This window comes from Octopus sinensis, linkage group LG19, assembly GCF_006345805.1.
Source record: "Octopus sinensis linkage group LG19, ASM634580v1, whole genome shotgun sequence".
In the NCBI taxonomy this organism is placed as follows: domain Eukaryota; kingdom Metazoa; phylum Mollusca; class Cephalopoda; order Octopoda; family Octopodidae; genus Octopus; species Octopus sinensis.
In genome coordinates this window covers 29,009,374-29,030,642 of record NC_043015.1, presented here as the reverse complement: position 1 = coordinate 29,030,642, position 21,269 = coordinate 29,009,374, and the positions used below count along the sequence as shown (strand labels likewise).

At 38.7% G+C, this 21,269-nt stretch overlaps 1 protein-coding gene across 1 annotated transcript in view; it reads left to right on the top strand.

Annotated features, from left to right (window-relative positions):
• LOC115222137 (proteasome adapter and scaffold protein ECM29) overlaps window positions 1-21,269 on the top strand; it is a 92,696-nt gene that overhangs the window by 12,361 nt on the left and 59,066 nt on the right. Inside the window, exon 4 of the mRNA XM_029792271.2 lies at window positions 20,851-20,969. Coding sequence (XP_029648131.1) covers window positions 20,851-20,969 — 119 coding nt within the window. The remainder of the gene's footprint in view (window positions 1-20,850; window positions 20,970-21,269) is intronic.

Sequence of the window (21,269 nt, the reverse complement as noted above, 5' to 3'; positions counted from 1 at the left end):
TCCCACCAGTCTCAGTGGTCCTGTGGCTCTGTTGAGGATCATGGGCACTAACTTCCATCTTAAGTATAGGGTGAAAAGAAGAAAAAAAAAATCATGGCTGTGTGGTTAAGAAGCTTGCTTACCAACCACAGGATTTTGATTTCAGTCCCACTGCATGGCAACTTTAGCAAGTTGTTTGCCCTGGGCTGGCCAATGACTTGCGAGTGAATTTGGTAGATGGAAACTGTGTGGAGCCCTTCATGTGTGTGCATCTTTGTAGCAGTTTCTTTCAACACCCTCCACCACCACCACTTCCACTGCTTGACAATTTGTGTTGGTTTCTTCATATCCTTGAAACTTTGCGGTTCAGCAAATGAGACCAATAGAATAATTAACTGACCAGTTTAAAAATATAAATACCAGAATTGATTTGACTAAAACCTCCAAGGTGGTGTTCCAGCCTGGCCACTGTGTAATAACTGGAAAAAGTAAAAGGTAAAGGATAAAAGATATGTATATTTATTACCAAACTAGCACTATGACCCGGCAACGCCGGGTCATAGTGCTAGTGCATGCATATACAGCTGCATGCGTGCGCACATACATGCGAGTACTGTCCAATTCTCCGACCAATCACATACAGCTAGCTGGCATTCAATTGGCGTATCAAGTTTCGGGCATTTTGATTGGGATTTGGATAGAAAATTCACCAAAAAGTCACTTCTATTGATTTTTTTTAATGGCCTTGTGGGGTAACTAGGGAAATGTAAAGATGTGCACAACCACCCTTGGACGGTTTTGAATGACCATAGAAAGTGCGAGCCCTCTAACTGAAAAATTGTGGATCTGTATAAAGGACATGCACATAGACAGACAGACATTTTGCCGTTTATGTATATAGAGATGAAAGCTAAAAAAAGCAGAAAAAAAGAAAAGAAAGAAAGACACAGAAGAGATGTTGTATTGGAGATCTAATATTATTCCTCGTCTTCTGTCTTAAACAAATCAACTCTCTTAATATTGGAGAGAAATGTTCTTGACTTGAATTTTATTTCTCTCTCTCTTTGTGTCTGTGTTCAGTGATAATAAATAGAATTAAATTTACACATAAATACATGCATACATAGATACACACACATATACATATATATATATAAATATATATATATATATATATATATAATATATATATATATATATATGTACACTCCTTCATGTACACTGTTTTACCCTACATTATTATGTTTAACCTTATAGTTTCTTATGTGATGGTTTAATAAAGTATGTGATTGAGTATTATCTGGTAATTGATATTTGATTTCAATGTATTTCTCCATTTTCTTATTTTGTATATATATATATATACCTGCCTTCGTCTTTTGTTTATTTTCATAAAGCTTCCCGTTATATATATATATAATATATATATATATTATATATATTTATATATATATAAATATATATATATATTTATATATATATATATAAATATATATATATATTTATATATATATATATATATATATATATATATATATATGTGTGAGAGTGTGTGTATATACATACACACATGCATGTATATCCATATACACATTCTCTCTCTATCCCTCCTTCTCTCCCTTTCTCTTTCTCTACACACATACATGTTTGGTTAAGAGGTTATACGACAGTTCAATGTAAATCTGCTAAAATTCAAAATCAATAATTCCACCCAAGTAATATTAAAATTATTTACTCAAATTTCTTTTTTTTTTCTTACCGGGAGTTATATTTTTATTTATTTTCAATTAATTCTTCATGTTTGTTTGTTTGTATGTTAAACTTTTATTATATTATTCTTTCATTTTTTTTTTCTTGTAAATTTTATAATTTTCATGATTAAGGAAAGATTTCTTAATTTTAATTTTTTTTTGTTTTTACTTTTTACTCAAGACTTAATTATATTAATTTGGGTATCTGGTTACTTTCTTTCGTTTTGTTTTTAATTTTAATTTTTAATCAACCACATCTCGAAAAGAATAGAGTTCACGGTCATCATAATAATAATACAGACAACAGAAATGTTTGTTTAAAGTGAGGGAAACGGAGAAGAAAAATCAAAAACAAAGACAGCTTTGTTAAAAGGAGTTAAAGAATAGATGTAGGTATTTAAGCTTGAGTGATTTAGGAAATCTTCCATTGAAACTAATTTCCAGTTTGAGATTTAATTAATTTAGTATTACAATTCACAAACAATGAGTTAGATAATTGATATTTTATCCAGATGAAATATTAATTTCAGAGGCTAGGTTGTGCGTGTGTGTATGTGTGGTTGTTGTTGCTGGTGCTGATGATGGTGATGCGGATCAGCAGCAGCAGCAAGCAGCCATATCTGTGAGGTTAAGAAATTTGCTTTCCAACTATCATCATCATCATCGTTTAGCGTCCGCTTTCCATGCTAGCATGGGTTGGACGGTTCAACTGGGGTCTGGGAAGCCAGAAGGCTGCACCAGGCCCAGTCAGATCTGGCAGTGTTTCTACAGCTGAATGCCCTTCCTAATGCCAACCACTCCGAGAGTGTAGTGGGTGCTTTTTACGTGCCACCGATACAGGTGCCAGACGAGGCTGGCAAACGGCCACGATCGGATGCTGCTTTTTATGTGCCGCCGGCACGGGGGCTAGTCGGGGCGGCACTGGCAATGGCCATGTTCGGATGGTTACGGTTTCAGATTCAGTGCTACTGCATGGCACCTATGGCAGCTGTCTTCTACTCATAGCCTTGGACTGACCAAAATAATATGAATGGATTTGGCAGATGGAAACTGAAAGAAACCTTTTTTTTTGTGTGTGTGTGTCTCATCATCAGTGTCATTGTTTTAATGTTCACTTTTCCATCCTTGCCTTGGTTGGTCAGAATTTGTTGAGGCAGTTTTTCTATGGCTGGGTGCCTTTCCTATCACCAACCGTCACCTGTTTCCAAGCTAGATAAAATTCTGCTAAAACATGTCTGGCTATGGAAAAAAATGTTACCTTGCTTGAAAACTGATGTGAGTTGGCAACAGGAAAGGCATCTGGTTGTACTAAATGTGCCTCTGTAATCTCCAATCCATGCAAACATGGAAAAGTGGATGTTAAAATGATGATATGTGATCTGGAGGGCTCTCAAGGCATCACTGATGATCCCTTCGTGTTGTGGCTCAAGGGAAAATGCACTAGAGTGACAAAACACAATTTGTTGCTCCTTTAACCTTTAGCATGCTGGAGGTGCATCATGTTGCCGGATGAGTTTTTTCCCCTCTCAGTGTGACACAATGCATCTGCAACTACAGGGGAGAAAACTCCACTGTGATACAATATGTCTAAGTGTGCTAAAGGTCAATCAATTGATTAGTTTGTTGTGATCCTTGAAAATTAAATTGTAAGACTTTAAAATATTTCTTGTCCTTCAGACTGACTTCCAAGTAGATTGTGTGAACAGTTGTTTAATCCCAAGTCAGCCTCGGTTGAGCAGATCTATGATTAAAGGCATTCCTGCCATAACCTTCCCACCTGTCTTATTTCTCTGATATAGTTAATCAAGAACTACACATCCAACATGTTCTTTATTTTGTAAAGCAGCAAGGCTATTTTGGCTACTATTTTTAGCAGGTTAAGCAACTACAAAGCGGCTTCCTTGTTTGCTGGAAAAGTCACTTGTTCACTGTTTTTTTTTTTTTTATCATATAAATATATGGTCTACAAAAAGGGTATTAACAGACGTTATTGCCAGGAATGTGGAAGCACTCCGTCGGTTACGACGACGAGGGTTCCGGTTGATCCGATCAACAGAACAGCCTGCTCGTGAAATTAACGTGCAAGTGGCTGAGCACTCCACAGACACGTGTACCCTTAACGTAGTTCTCGGGGATATTCAGCGTGACACAGAGAGTGACAAGGCCGGCCCTTTGAAATGCAGGTACAACGGAAACTGGAAGTAAGAGTGAGAGAAAGTTGTGGTGAAAGAGTACAGCAGGGATCACCGCCATCCCCTGCCGGAGCCTCGTGGAACTTTTAGGTGTTTTCGCTCAATAAACACTCTGGGAATCGAAACCGTGATCCTACGACTGCGAGTCCGCTGCCCTAACCACTGGGCCATTGCGCCAGGAATGTAGCGCAAAAGAAAACCCCAAACACTCAGTTTTTGGTGATGTAGTAGTGCTGATAATAACGAACATCCTGTACTTATTATTGCTTCCTTACTTTAGCACAAGACCTTGGATTTTCACGCATGTGGAAACGTGTGTAGTGCTTGATGTTTACTCTTTTTCTTGGTAGTATTGACAAAAGTAAGTGAAGCAAAAAAAAAAAAAAAAAAAAAAAGCAGGAACTAAGAACTGGATTCCAACTCGTAGCTCCAGCATCATCTCTCCAGGAACTCAGCTCTCTCTATACTTGGCAATAATCACATCACTTATTCCAAATAAGGAGCCTCATTTATTGATACCAAAATCTAGCTGAGATATATTTATATTAAATTCATTTCTAAATTGTTCTCTCTCTCTCTCTCTCGTCTCCCTATCTCTCCTTCCTCCCCATCTCTCTCTCGTTATGGTATATAATTTCTGGTTTCATTTCTTTTTTTTCATCTTATATCTCCATGGAAAGCTCTGTGTCACTTTAAATCAGTACTGTGTGGAATGAAGGAGAAACGCATGCTTCTTTACTATCAAGAAGAAATCTCACTCTTTCTTCTTTCCTCTTCCTTGGATTGATGCCTTCAAAGATAGTTATTCCATTGACCTTTTTATTTACCTTTTTTTTTTCATCATATATATATATATATTTTATTTGTTTACGTGTATACATATGTCAGATTTTTATATATTTTTTTTTTTGTGTGTGTCTATAGACCAGCACAGATGTAATGAAATGCCCAGAATGTTAATTCACTCATTCGTGAATCAATAACAATGGATTATCAGTTTCTTTTGAGAGGAGGTAACATAATTTAGTTGAGAATACCGAATTCATAGGATTATAATGAATATGTAGAACTAGCTGTCATATTGTCAATATCCTGCTTATATATGTATATATATGCATGTGTGTGTGTGTTGTTGTGTGCATACATACACTACATATGTGTAGAATGTTCTTAGAAGTCTTGTCTTGAAAAAGAAATAGAGCACATTGCTATGTACTCCATGACTTGGGATACATGTGTCTATATACATGTAGGTGTGTATGTGTGTATAAACGTGTGTGTGAATACCTAATGATTTTATAAACATCTAATTTTTTTAAGTAGAAAAATTAACAGGAAAGCCGTTTCTATTTCTTTCAAAAATATAATACTGTTCCAAGGACTTTCTATTTCTTATCTATGTGTTTTATGCATAGGTGGTTAACGTGTTTAGAGATGCGTTAACGCCAGTTGAATCATTATCGATAGAGATCTCAATACAAATTGTAGAGTTAAATATTTATTTTGTATATCTTATAAAAAAATCAGTTTATTACGACATATAATTTTTAACCAAGGGTCGTTTCTTCTAAGTGTGGTTACAAGTTTATGAGTTTAACTATTTACAAGAATTGGAAATGGGGGCAGTGGAAGAGAGAGAGAGAGAGAGTATTTCTTTATTCACCATAAGGTTGAGAAAAAGAGAGGACAAAACAAACATTGGGGTCAGGGTATCAAATGAGACGAAACATATGAATAAACAAACAATTAAAAAATAACATTAAATGAGAATGAGTGAATAACAAAAAATGAAGGGGAGAGAGAGGGGTAGAGAGAGTTAACTAGAAAACCTGTTTGAGACATAAGGGTGGTCAATAGGATTCTTAATGTAGTGAGTGGGGGTAGGCGGTACAGTGTAATGGATAGACCAATGCCTATTTGTAGATTGCCTAGCGTGATGTTGTTCAAGATGTGCAAAGAGTTAAACGTTTCAAAGGAGAATTGTTAATCCTTTAACCCTTTCATTACTGTATTTATTTTGAGATGCTCTGTGTTTTCTTTAATTTACTTTAATATAACAAAGATTTTTAGTAACATAACTTAGTTACCATTAAGCTAGTGTGAGGATCATAAATTATGACTAAGTTTGGTGGAAGATTTTAATTCAAAACTTATGAAAACAAAACATTTGTACTACAGAGCCAAAGCCAGTTTCAGCCGGGTTTGTAACAAAAGGGTTTACATTCAAATTAATCTGTCAAATGTAATGCTTATTTATTCATATTCTTCTGAATTAATCCTGCTTTATCTTTGACTTGGCGATTCAGTAATGTTATTGTTTATTTTCAGAATACATTGTGAGATAGGTTTGAGAGGCCAGTCTGAAAATAAGACGGGTAGAATATTAGGGCTACATACGGCCAGTTTAAACGCCAAACAGTTAAGGGTGTGGACTATGTCTTTCTGTTGGCAGAGTAATCTCAAAATGTTAGTCAACTAATAAGGGGTCGTTAGTGGGTGAAAGTAGAAGTGATCATCAAAGCTAAGCTTGGAAAGAAAGTGGAAAGTGCTGGAATATTTTAGGGTGTTGGACTCAGGATTATAAGATTGTGGTTTTGATTCCTGGATCAGGCAACACATTTGTGTTTTTCAACAAAACACTTCGTTTTATGTTGCTTCAGCCCACTTAGCTAGCAAAAATGAGTAATAGGCACAGGAGTGGCTGTGTGGTAAGTAGTTTTCTTACCAACCACATGGTTCCGGGTTCAGTCCCACTGCGTGGCACCTTGGGCAAGTGTCTTCTACTATAGTCTCAAGCCGACCAAAGCCTTGTGAGTGGATTTGGTAGACGGAAACAGAAAGAAGCCTGTTCTATATATATATATATATATATATATATATATATACACACACACACACACACACGTGTGTGTGTATGTATATGTTTGTGTGTTTGTGTTTGTTCCCCCAACATCGCTTGACAACCAATGCTGGTGTGTTTACGTCCCCGTCTTTAAGTACTAGGCTTACAAAGAATAAGTCTTGGGGTTGATTTGCTCAACTAAAGGCAGTGCTCCAGCATGGCCGCAGTCAAGTGACTGAAACAAATAAAAGAATAATCCTTCGATGGACTGGCATCCTGTCCAGGTGGGGAATATATATACCACAGAAACCATGAAACTGGCCCTTTTGAGTCTATGTGACTTGGGTAAGGATCTTTATCCGTTATATAAAGTGGGTGGGTTAAACTTAGTTTAGTGAGAGGTGGGGAGAGAGAGAGGGGGAGCTACCTGATGGTTGTTGGTAATTAGATTGAATAGAATCAGTACAAGCAGCGTAATGGAGAAAGAGAGGGTGATACTCTCTTTTACTTGTTTCAGTCATTTGACTGCAGCCATGTTGGAGCACCGCCTTTAGTCGAGCAAATCGGCCCCGGGACTTATTCTTTGTAAGCCCAGTACTTATTCTATCGGTCTCTTTTGCCGAACCGCTAAGTGACGGGGACGTAAACACACCAGCATCGGTTGTCAAGCAATGCTAGGGGGACAAACACACACACATACACATATATATATATACATATATACGACGGGCTTCTTTCAGTTTCCATCTACCAAATCCACTCACAAGGCATTGGTCGGCCCGGGGCTATAGCAGAAGACACTTGCCCAAGATGCCACGCAGTGGGACTGAACCCGGAACCATGTGGTTGGTTAGCAAGCTACTTACCACACAGCCACTCCTGCGATAGGAGAGGAATACTGGAGAGGAGAGTAATATCTTGAAACACATTTCTAACTGCCTTCGGCATAGAATCATAACTGAAGCTTTTATTATATTACTGAGAAGCTTGAATTTTTTTCAAAAAATGGTTTAATGAATGGAACAAGTTCTGGTGATTTCAGTTACAGACTTGTTTCATTCAGAGGAATTTCATTGATTATAAAAAAATTATTATGAGGAACATTAAAGGTGCACTATGGTTTAGTTTTTTTTTTTTTTTTTATATACATGTGTATATTTTCTTTGAATTTGTTAGAGTCTTCTGACTCAATATTACCATTCACTATGCAAAGTAATTTCCTCTAATTCTGGCATTTACAAAAACCATTAATAAATCACAAACGTTCAGTCTGTGTTTTCATGAGCAACAATATTTTGGTATCTGCAACTTTGCATTGCATTGCAAAATTATTTATCCAATGTTAAGGCCTTAGTGCGAGATATTAAAGAACAAAAGCATGACTGTGTGGTTATAAAGTTTACTTCTCAACCATGTGTTTTTAGGTTCAATCCCACTGAGCAACACCTTGGGCAAGTATCTTCTACAATAGCTCTGGCCAACCAATACCTTATAAGGAGATTTGGTGGACAAAAACATTGTGAAACCTGCTGTATAAGTGTACACACACTGTCACACACTTATGTGTCTATATATATATATGTAGAAAAATACAAACTGGGACGCAAAACATTTAGAAGATGATACAAAAAGCACGAACGGGACATTCAAAGCCTTCAATCTTCAGTCAAGAACCGGATCATCCTCACAATTTCAGCTGATTAATCTTGAGATTGCTCCGATCTGGCCAGCCCCAAAGGAAAATCTAAGCCAAGCGCATTAGATTCCTTGGAAGAAAGCCTCGAATGTATACAAAACAAGGACGGAAAAACGGACAATGTTACACGAATAAAATACAAAAATACGTAAAAACAATAATGATAAATGAATAAGAATACAAAAATATGCCAACAGAATTTGGCAGTCCTATACAGGATGATATTACTGTTGTTATAACCCCAGGGAAACATTTTTTCCAGCTGGCTATCGAAACACAGTTTGTATCCATATAACATTTGCAAGGGAGGTCATCGCTCCCATCACTAGCCTTTATATACATATATATATATATATAATATATATATATATATATATATATATATATATATATATATATATATATATAAATCCAAAGTTAGGGAATGATGTAGATAAAATCAAGGCTACATATGTTTCATAGCTAGCAGAACCCCGGAAGTAGTAATTATCCAAGCAAAGGGTAATCCGCTAGCTACTTGTCAGGCCAAAGATACCTTAATCAAAAGAAGTAAACATCATTATGAAGGGATCCCATGTTAACTTGGATTTCTATTCGCACACACCAACACCTGCTGCTAGCTGTAGGCTAAAACAAGTTATTCAGTGTATTGAACCTCAATATTGGAAAAACTTGCAACCTTCTATGTCAATAAATAATGATTGTTCCTGAAAGTTTTTTTATACCTTCTATAGGCTGTTCAAAGCTTACACATTGATCCTTGGATCTTACCTTTACTTATTTTATATATATATATATATATATAATATATACATATAATATATATATATATATATATATATAGGCGCAGGAGTGGCTGTGTGGTAAGTAGCTTTTTTTACCAACCACATGGTTCCGGGTTCAATCCCACTGCGTGGCACCTTGGGCAAGTGTCTTCTGCTATAGCCCCGGGCCGACCAATGCCTTGTGAGTGGATTTGGTAGACGGAAACTGAAAGAAGCCTGTCGTATATATGTATATGTGTGTGTGTGTCTGTGTTTGTCCCCCTAGCATTGCTTGACAACCGATGCTGGTGTGTTTATGTCCCCGTTACTTAGCGGCTCGGCAAAAGCGACCGATAGAATAAGTACTGGGCTTACAAAAGAATAAGTCCCGGAGTCGAGTTGCTCGATTAAAGGCGGTGCTCCAGCATGGCCACAGTCAAATGACTGAAACAAGTAAAAGAGTAATATATATATACGCACATATAACTAATGTAGGAAAATTTTTTTTTTTTTCGGGAAAAAAATTTCATCAGTGGCCAGCATATCAAAAAATACCTTTAAAGGTTAAATTTATAAATAATTTACAATATAAGGGCAATAGAAAAATTCTAATGCCAAATATGCTGAAAAAAAGACAAAAATTGTCAATTAACCATTATAATTTATGCGTCTCAAAACAAACTGATAGAAATTTCTAAAAAATTCGGTATTACCGTATTGGACCAATTTCGGGGTTAATTCATAAAATTTCCCCTCTTCAGCGGCAAATACGCGAGATATAAGTGAAGTACTTACTCATACCCACGGAAAAAGCAAACACCAAGTCCTGAGCAGACCTAAGTACCCCAAATATATCCAAAATAGAAAATATATATACACATATATATATATATATATATCGAAATCGATCAATATATCAGAATCGAAATCGATCAATATATCAGAATCGAAATCGATCAATGGAAATTGCGGATGTGCTACCAGTGCCGGTGGCATGTCAAAACTCTGCTTGTGAAGACCCGTTGAGGCAAGTGAGGATCAGAATCGAAATCGATCAATGGAAATCGATCAATGGAAATTGCAGATGTGTTACCAGTGCCGGTGGCATGTAAGAGAACTTTCCGTTTCGCGACCGTTGCCAGCACCGCCCCGTTTCGTGTCCGTTGCCAGCCTCGCCTGGCCCTCGTGCCGGTGGCACATAAAAAGCACCATCCGTTCGTGGCCGTTTGCCAGCTCTGTCTGGCACCAGTGCGGGTGGCACGTAAAAAGCACCCACTACACTCACGGAGTGGTTGGCGTTAGGAAGGGCATCCAGCCGTAGAAACACTGCCAGATTTGACTGGGCCTGATGAAGCCTTCTGGCTTCACAGACCCCAGTAGAACCGTCCAACCCATGCCAGCATGGAAAACGGACGCTAAACGATGATGATGATGATGATGATGATGATGATGATATATATATATATATACACACATATATATATATATATATAATATATATATATACCAAAGTAAGCACATAAAATTTTAATTTAAGCTGCCTGATGAATGGGAACATGAAATTCTGAGTAGCAGATTTTTGTGATATTTTTGTAGCTTTAATAATAACTAGCACTGACCTGGCAACGCCGGGTCATAGTGCTAGTGCATGCATATACAGCTCTGTGTGTGCGCACATACACACGAGTACTGTCCAAATCTCCGACCAATCACATACATCTAGCTGGCATTCAATTGGCGTATCAAGTTTCGGGCATTTTGATTGGGTTTTGGATAGAAAATTTAGCAAAAAGGCACTTCTATTGATTTTTTAATGGCTTTGTGGAGTGACTGGGGAAATGTAAAGATGTGCACGACCACCCTTGGACAGTTTTGATGACCATAGAAAGTGTGAGCCCTCTAACTAAAAAATTGTGGATTTGTATAAAGGACACACACGCAGACATTTTGTCGTTTATATATAAAAAGATAAAGTATACATATATATAAAAAGCAAATAAGTAACAAAGATGTCCAGGTATCAGTATCTTACGGCCGTTTCAATCAGCTCCATTCAATTGATCAATGAAAACATTACATCAATTTGAAATCAACCGTTCTCCTCGGACGCAGCCAACCATATAGATTTCCAACATAAAGAATAAACCATTTTTTTAGTGCGACCTACATCAGTACTGGCAGCCAAAATAATTACATTGCTTTTCCTTGCTATTTCTGTGGCAGAATGAATTTAGTAAATACTTATTCTTTGTAAGCCTAGTACTTATTCTATCGGTCTCTTTTGCCGAACCGCTAAGTGACGGGGACATAAACACACCATCATCAGTTGTTAAGCAATGTTGGGGGCGATAAACACACACACATAAACATATATACACACATACATATATATATATATATATATATATATATATATAATATATATATATATATATATGTGTGTGTGTGTCTGTGTATATAAATATATATATACACACACATACACATATATACGATGGGCTTCTTTCAGTTTCCGTCTACCAAATCCACTCACAAGGCTTTGGTTGGCCCGAGGCTATAGTAGAAGACACTAGCCCAAGGTGCCACGCAGTGGGACTGAACCCGGAACCATGTGGTTGGTAAGCAAGCTACTTATCACACAGCCACTCCTGCACCTACATGTATAATGATGATGATCATTATGTATGTGTGTGTGTGTGTGTGTACATGTGTTTGTCCCCCACTCTCGGTTGACAACTGGTGTCAGTTTGTTTACATCCCCGTGACGTACCAGTCTGGCAATAGAGGCTAACAGAATAGGAGGTAGCACACGTAACTCAAAAATAAGTATTTGGGTTGATTTGTTCAGTGAAACCCTTCAAGGTAGGTGTCTCAGCATGGCCACTGCCAAGTGAGTGAAACAAGCAAAAAAAAATTAAAAGAGATAAAAGATAAATGTAGATCCCAAGAATAGGACTGCCAAGTTTCCATTACCAAAAAACAAATTTCCTACTGCAATTTTTTCTTAATATAGAACTTTTTTTAGAAAGGAAAAGAAATACAATCATTTGGCATATTTCTGCCAAGGCTGACTGAAAGAATAACATTGCTGTAGAATATCAAATAGTAAAAGATTGATTTTACTTTCACATATTCTTCTCTATTTTCATAAATACTTGTATCTTTCAATGCCACAAGATTGTATGAATGTATTAAAGCTGCCATATCTTCTCAAATATCTATCGGTAATATTAACTAAACTGGCAACATGAGTGTTATTTATTTATTTATTTATTCTTTTTTGGGGTTTTCTTAAGTCTTGTTTTTTTTTCCCCTGCTAGTATGTGTTAGATGAATATATTATCGAAGCATTGTTTTACAACTGGGTGCCCTTCCTGTTGCTAACCCTTAGCTGGGGTTTTTTTTTTTTTTTTTTTTTTTTTTTACTCTTTTACTTGTTTCAGTCATTTGACTGCGGCCATGCTAGAGCACCGCCTTTAATCGAGCAACTCGACCCCGGGACTTATTCTTTTGTAAGAACCAGTACTTATTCTATCAGTCTCTTTTGCCGAACCGCTAAGTAATGGGGACATAAACACACCAGCATCGGTTGTCAAGCAATGCTAGGGGGACAAACACAGACACACACACGCATATATATTTATATATATATATATACTCTTTTACTTGTTTCAGTCATTTGACTGCGGCCATGCTAGAGCACCGCCTTTAATCGAGCAACTCGACCCCGGGACTTATTCTTTTGTAAGAACCAGTACTTATTCTATCAGTCTCTTTTGCCGAACCGCTAAGTAATGGGGACATAAACACACCAGCATCGGTTGTCAAGCAAGCTAGGGGGACAAACACACACACGCATATATATATATACATATATACGACGGGCTTCTTTCAGTTTCCGTCTACCAAATCTACTCACAAGGCTTTGGTCGGCTATAGTAGAAGACACTTGCCCAAGGTGCCATGCAGTGGGACTGAACCCGGAACCATGTGGTTGGTAAACAAGCTACTTACCACACAGCCACTCCTGCGCCTAGCTGGTTTTTTTTTTTTGTTTTGTTTTTCAAGTAAGGAGTCTTTTATTCCACACACCTGTTTGAAAATACATAGGAACATAACAACTGTGTAATTCACTTGTAGGTAATCAATTTTCAGAGAAGTGCAAATGTGAGCTAATCACACAGACATGCATACATATACACATACATACCCCTCGTTATCAGTATGGCCATTGCACAAAGCTTAACTGTTACTGGTGCTGTGATCGAATGTGACTTTTTAGCCGAGCTAAAGATCTACAATGTCTTGTGCAGAATTGGCAACTAAAACCTTTACCGGTAATAACCGGTTGTAGTTGTAACTGGGTTTCATGTACCTTTGCATGTCGTTTAAGTCCTCCAGCCGAACTACACTCTCTTCCACATGCCCGACAGATATGATTAGTATGGTGTGTTACACCACCACCAGTGGCCAGGTTGTCACTCATCTGTCTCGCTTTATGACTACGAAGATGACTCTTGAGTCCAGCTTTACTGAGGCAGGGTCTTGCACAGACATTGCATATCAGCATCAAAAGAAGACCCTTCCCTTCTGGAAGTGTAACAGCGATGCCCTTCCTGACATCCCTCCTTACTTTCTCATGTGCAACTCAAGATTTCTCAAATGTGGCTGTCCCCTCGTGCACAATCCTTCTCCACCTGCTACGATCAATAGCTATGCCTTCCCATGTGTCAGGAGAGATGCAAGTATCTCTTAACCCTTTCGTTACTGTATTTATTTTGAGATTCTCTGTGTTTCTTTCAATTATTTTAAGTATAACAAAGTATTTAATAAAATAACTTAGTTATAATTAAGCTAGTGTTAGGAACATAAATTGTGACTAAAGGTTTGGTGGAAGATTTTAATTCAAAACTTTTAAAAACAAGACATTTGTACTACAAAGCCAGAGCCGGTTTCAGCCGGGTTGGTAACAAAAAGGGTTAAGGAAACCTTCAGCAAGTCCTTACACCTCTTTTTTGGTTTATGTGGAGGTCGTTCTCCTTTAGCTAACTCTCCATAAAAGAGTTGTTTTGGCATCCTTGAATCCTTCATACATACATACATACAAGCATAGTTTTCGTCTATCGAGTAAGGAATCTTTTATTCCACATACCTTTGAAAATTCAGAGGAACGTGACAACTATGTAAATCACTTGTAGGTTAGCAATTTTCTGAAAAGTGCAAATACAAGCAATCACATAGTCACACATGAACGAATACACATATACGTATAGTCATGCATGCATGCAGTTTTCTACCAAATTGACTTTCGAGTCACTGGTTGGCCTTGAGCTGTGATATTTGTTCTGGCTTTTTACTCTCTGAGTTCATATCCTGCCGAAATGAATTTTACCTTTCTTCCCCGCAGAACTAATAGTTAAATAAATACAAGCGGAGTTCTATCTAGACTCGATGGTATTGATTAATGCCACTCCCTCCAGAATTGCTGATCTCCTTCCTAAATTAGAAGCCATTATTATTATTATTTTGTCAATTACCATTATGTTTTCAATTACCAAATCATAATGTATCTATTTATTATGCAATATTATTCAGTTTGTCTCCACCTACCTTAGCTGAAAGATAGATGCCACACTCGTTTCATGGTTGAGCGGTTTGTGTTAAGCAGCACATCCTGCTGTAAATTATTTTGCACCAGTGATCGTAATGTATTTAGATAATTAAGTCCTAGGTAACTCGGTGCATACAAATGAAAACAGGTACCACGAAGGAATACAGCTGACTTGACTAAGAGTCAGGACAGTTTATAGTTAGCTGGTGTTTTGTTGACTTTGAGTGCTGGATTTCAGATGCTGCTGTGAATTGTTGATTAGTGAGGTTGTGGGCTGCACATACACTACATAAATATCACAGGGGACTTTTACAAGTGTGCTGAATCTACTAGAAATAGCAGTCAGTCTCACCCAAATCAGATTTTACTCTCTCTCTCTCTTTTACTAGTTAGTTAGTTAGTTAATTTGGCTCAAAAGCAAATAGCAAGGCCATGTAGGGGGACATGGAGTTATGTACAGGGTGGTGTTCATGTAAAGAGTTCAGGCCACTTGAGGTCAAGGGAGGCTTTGAACAAAGCGGTCGTCGGCATCTTCACCATCTCGTCTGGCAGCTTGTTCCACGGATCTGCAACCCGGACGGAGAAAGCTCCTCTCCTTCGATTGAGATGAAATTGTCGCAGGTAGAGCTTTTCAGAATGACCCCGCAGCCGACGCTCTGGAGCAGGAGTGAAGAACAGCTCTTTCGAGAGGTTACACTTTCCGCTTATGATGTTGTGGGCGAGAATGAGATCACCACGGCAGCGGCGTTTTTCAAGAGAATAAAGGTCGAGTGTCTTCAGCCTTTCTTCGTAGGACTAATTTTTGAGACCATGAACCATGCGGGTAGCCAGCTTCTGGACTCTTTCGAGATGCTGTATGTCTTTGAGGAGATAAGGAGAAGAGGCTTGAATCCCGTACTCCAATATGGGTCTCACCAGGGTGACATAGAGTGGTAGGAATATGGCTGCTGTGAGCATTCTGAATGACCGTCTTTTACCTGTTTCAGTCATTTAGACTGCGGCCATGCTGGAGCACCGCCTTTAGTCGAGCAAATCAACCCCGGGACTTATTCTTTTGTAAGCCCAGTACTTATTCTATCGGTCTCTTTTGCCGAACTGCTAAGTGACGGGGACGTAAACACACCAGCATCGGTTGTCAAGCAATGCTAGAGGGACAAACACAGACACACAAACATATACACACACATACATATATATATATATATATATATATATATATACATATATACGACAGGCTTCTTTCAGTTTCCGTCTACCAAATCCACTCACAAGGCTTTGGTCGGCCCGAGGCTATAGCAGAGGACACTTGCTCAAGATGCCATGCAGTGGGACTGAACCCGGAACCATGTGGTTGGTTAGCAAGCTACCTACCACACAGCCACTCCTGCGCCTTACTATTTAACAAAAAAAAAAAAGATGCATTAAATAATGTAATTTTAGACATCCTCTGAAAAGACCGGTTGGTCACAGCTCGAATGCTTTTGATCATAGGTCTGTTTGATCAAAATTGACTTTAAGGTTAAACAACAACTGCAGTGTGTGGAGGCACATGTTCTAGTGGTTAGAGCAGCGGACTCGCAGTCGAGGGATCGCAGGTTCAGATCTCAGACCGGGTGATGTGTGTGTTTATGAGCGAAACACCTAAGCCCCACGCAGCTCCGGCAGAAGGTAATGGCGAACTTCTGCTGACTCTCTCACCACAACTTTCTCTTACTCTTTCCTCCTGCATCTTGCAGCTCACCTGCGACGGACCGGCGTCCCGTCCAGGTGGGGAACCTATACGCCAAGAAACCGAGAAACTGGCCCTTATGAGCCAGGCATGGCTTGAGAAGGAACAAACAACAACAACAATGACTGCAGTTATCAGAAAGTGTGGCTAAGGTCTAATTGATCCTTTGTATTTTTTTTCAAAATTAACAATAGGGGCAGGCGTGGCTTGTGTGGTAAGTAGCTTGTTTACCAACCACATGGTTCCGGGTTCAGTCCCACTGCGTGTCTTCTACTATAGCCTCAGGCTGACCAAAGCCTTGTGAGTGGATTTGGTAGACGGAAACTGAAAGAAGCCCGTTGTATATATATATATATATATGCGTGTGTTTGTCCCCCTAGCATTGCTTGACAACCGATCCTGGTGTGTTTATGTCCCCGTTACTTAGCGGTTCGACAAAAGAGACCGATACAATCAGTACTGGGCTTACAAAAGAATAAGTCCTGGGGTCGAGTTGCTCCAGCATGGCCACAGTCAAATGACTGAAACAAGTAAAAGAGCAAAGAGAGGGGCGTGGCTTATGTGGTTAAAAAGCTTGCTTTGCAATCACATTATTTCAGGTTCAGTCTCACTGTGAGGCACCTTGAGCAAATGTACTATAGCGTTGGACTGGCCAGTACTTTGTGAGTGAACTTGGTAAATGGAAGCTGTAGAAGCCCATTGTGTGTGTCCACGCGTGCACACATACATACACATGCACACACACATATACATTACAGGTTTCTGATAGTTTCCATATACCAAAATTTGCTCACAAGGTTTTGGTTGGCTTGGGACTATAATAGAAGATACTTGTCCTAATATACTTACCAAGCAGTGGGATTGAACCTGAAATGTGGTTGGAAAGCAAACTTCTTAAACACACAGCCAGACCTGTGCTTTCCTGAGTTCAAATTTCTACCTTGGCCTACTTAGGTAATAGACTTACCTCTCACCTGGTTTAGGTATTGACTGCAGAGGATTGGTAATGTCTGTGTGCATGCATGACAGTATGTAAATGATTTAAGGGGAATACTGGGTATAAGAGGCATCAGATGTGTGCAGGAGAGAAGGCTGTGCTGGTTTTTTCATCATCATTGTTCGACCGTGGTCGAGACAATGGAATTTACCATGCTACGCCAGACTTCACGGTCCATCATGGCATTACGGAGGTCCTGTTGCTGGATGCCTGTATCCCTGGAGATTACATCAGGGTAGGAGAGTGTGCGCCCTCTGGTATTGCGAGTAGATGGCTTCCAGAGGAGAAGAGTAGAAATTGCCTCGTTTTCAGCTCTACAACAATGTCCAGCAAACTGGACTCTCTTACCTTTCACAAGTTTGTGCTGGTTTGGTCATGTGATGCGTATGGATTGTGGAGGGAACCTGTGGAAGGAGTTGACCCAGGAAGATGTGGGATAAAGTGGTGAGAAAAGATCTTTGGATGCTGGGCCTCACTGATGAAATGACAAGGGGTCGGGAGGTGTGGTGATTTACTGTACTTGATTAGACACATTAAGCCAGGTAAAATTGCTGTCTTCCATATATACAGGCTTGTCATTTCAGGTGCTGGTACCACGTAAAGTGCCCAAGCTGGTGCTGCATAATTGTGCCTGAGCCAGTGACATGTAAAAAGCACCCAGCACTCTCTGTTGAGTGGTTGGATAAGGCGGCGAGCTGGCAGAGACGTTAGCACGCCGGACGAAATGCTTAGAGGTATTTTGTCTGCTGTTACGTTCTGAGTTCAAATTCCGCCAAGGTTGACTTTGCCTTTCATCCTTTCGAGGTCGATTAAATAAGTACCAGTTATGCACTGGGGGGGGTCGATGTAATCGACTTAATCCATTTGTCTGTCCTTGTTTGTCCCCTCTATGTTTAGCCCCTTGTGGGTAGTAAAGAAATAGGTTGGCATTAGGAAAGGCATCTAGCTGTAGAAACCATGCCACAACTGGAATCTGGCCAGCTCCATGATAAACCATCCAACCCATGCCAGCATGGAGAATGGATGTTAAATAATGATGATGGTCTCTTTAGCGGTGTCCCCTATCTAGTAAACATTTTAGTCAAGGTTCCAGTATGGGGTGTATCTTGCCTCTGTTCTGTCCACAAGTTCTCAGGGGCCTTATGAAGAGTAATGAACACTGCCTTACTCCTGACTATAAGATAAAAAGCTAGAGACTTTTATTGCGCTTGAAGGAGATAAATAAAATATTCAATAAAAATGAGCATCTGACACAGTGTGTGCTGTATTGATTTGTATGACAAAACAAATCAAATCTGCTGGTGTTGTTATTGTTGTTGTCACTAGTATTATCACCATCATTGCTATTCAGTTCATTGTCCAGAATGCTTCATGTTTGCATAGGTTAATTGGCTCTCCATGGTAACTGTACAGAGGCATAGCGTTATGTCAACCAGTACATATGTATAAGATGAGTCACTGAACTGAAGTTTAACACCCTGGTGGATACCAGACTCAGAAATGGGATCAAAGGCAATGTCAAATATCAGAATTTGTAAAATTGTATTTTGGGTGGGGTTTTTTTTTCTTTTGCATATGACTGGGTTTATATTTTTTGTTGAAGATAAGGGTTTATGGCAACATGAAATGACAAAATTGTATTAATAAAGATGGAAATAAAGTTAGCATTCAAGGCTATGCTCCAGCATGACCACAGTCCGGTGACAGAAATAAGTAAAATATAAAACAAGGGAGATAAAAGATTTGTTTCTTCATACATTTTATGTCTGTTTTTTCCATGCTGGCATGGGTTGGATGGGGACTTATTTAAGTCTGCATTTGTGGCTGGATCCCCTTCTTGTTGCCATTCCTTACCTGTTTTTCAAGCAAGATAATGTTTTACTCTGCTGATCTTTGAAAGTACTGAAAGTACAAAGCAGCAAGATGTATTGTCAACAGGGAACGTAAGTATTACATTAGCATTTTACTCAGGCAGCTTTAAGCGAAGACATCAAATGACAATGTTTGTGCAAACAAGTATAAACATACACACATGCACAAAGATATATAGATGCATTCATACATATATACCTGTCTCTTTCTCTCCCCTCCAACCCCACCTCTTCCTACCAACAGCACGTGTCCTCCACCATCCATGACCTTGTTTCCTCTTCTGCCCTTGCCACCAACCTCATCATCCAAACACCCCCATACATCCACCATCTATTTCCTTCCCAAAATGCATAAACCCAACAACCCTGGCCACCTCATTGTTTCCACCTGCAATTGCCCCACCGAACTCATTTCAAAATACCTTGACTGCATCCTGTCCCCTTTAATTGCTGCCCTCCCATCCCACATACACGACATTAATCACACTCTTCACCTCTTCAATTCCTTTTCCTTCCCTCCTGGTCCCTCACACCTCTTCACCTTAGACATCAAATCACTATACACAGTAATTCCCCATAATAACAGTCGCCCTGACCCCACGCCCAGCACCTCCACCCTTCTTCGTCTGGCAGAGCTCGTCCTCACCCTCAACTGCTTTACGTTTGCCAGGAAGACCTACCAACAGCAGTCTGGGGTTGCAATGGGAACGAGAATGGGCCCTAATTTCGCCAACCTATTTGTTGGTCACACTGAGGCCCAAGTATTCTCCCAATTCTCTGGGCCGACCACAGAGCTATACGGTCACTACATAGATGACTGTATAGGTGCCACCTCCCTCTCTTGTGAACAACTCTACCACTTCATCTCTTTCCTCTGATGTCTATATAATATGTATATTATATAGACATATAAATTCCTCACTTGTCTATATAATATGTAAAATCTTTGGAATTCCTATTAACAAATGAAACCTGTGTAATGGAGAATTAATAATACCAAAAAATTTTCACTTTCCTGTTTTGTTACATATATATCATCACCATTGTCATCATAACCGCTAATAAAAATAACAAGGTAAAAGTTTTTATTTTTCATTTACTTCGAAAATTGCTATTAAATCGTTTTGACTCTGTTGGCTGCTATTTCTAGCATGTAAAAATTACCTGTTAAAAGGTAGTTTTCTTTTGTGTTTAAATGTACACTATTTTAAAATATGAGTATGTTGTCTATTGACTATTTTATATGTGCTAGGCCACTGGTGGTGATATTTATAATGAATATTCACTACCCTATATATGTATCTTATGTGTGTGTGTGTGTGTGTGTGTGTGTATATATATATATATATATATATCTCCTGGTTTTCCAATGCAAATAAATGATGATGGCTTTTTACTATTGTTTTCTTCTGTTGCAGAATTTTACTATACTTTATATTAAGAAAGGTTACCCTCGGCTTGAACCTGCTCAGCAAGCAGAACTCATACCAAACTTATTAAACTGTATTGAAGGCCGACCACAACCCCAGCAGGACAGGTATGTGCATTTATGGTCCATATTTTGGGGGGGGGGCCTCTGCTACATTGTGCAGCATACAGAGTTGTTGATAGTTTGCATAACTGGAAAAATGTATTTATATTTACCCTTCAATATTTGTTGTCATATTTATTGTGGATCACTGATGAGGTAAATTGCTAGATTATATAATGCTTCTCCAACTATTACGTAGTTAGTTATGGCAGTTTGATGAAACATGTGTATGTTCCTTATACTTTATAGTATTGACTACAAATTGTGTAGGTCTTTATCTCAATGAGTCCAAGACTGAGTATGTAA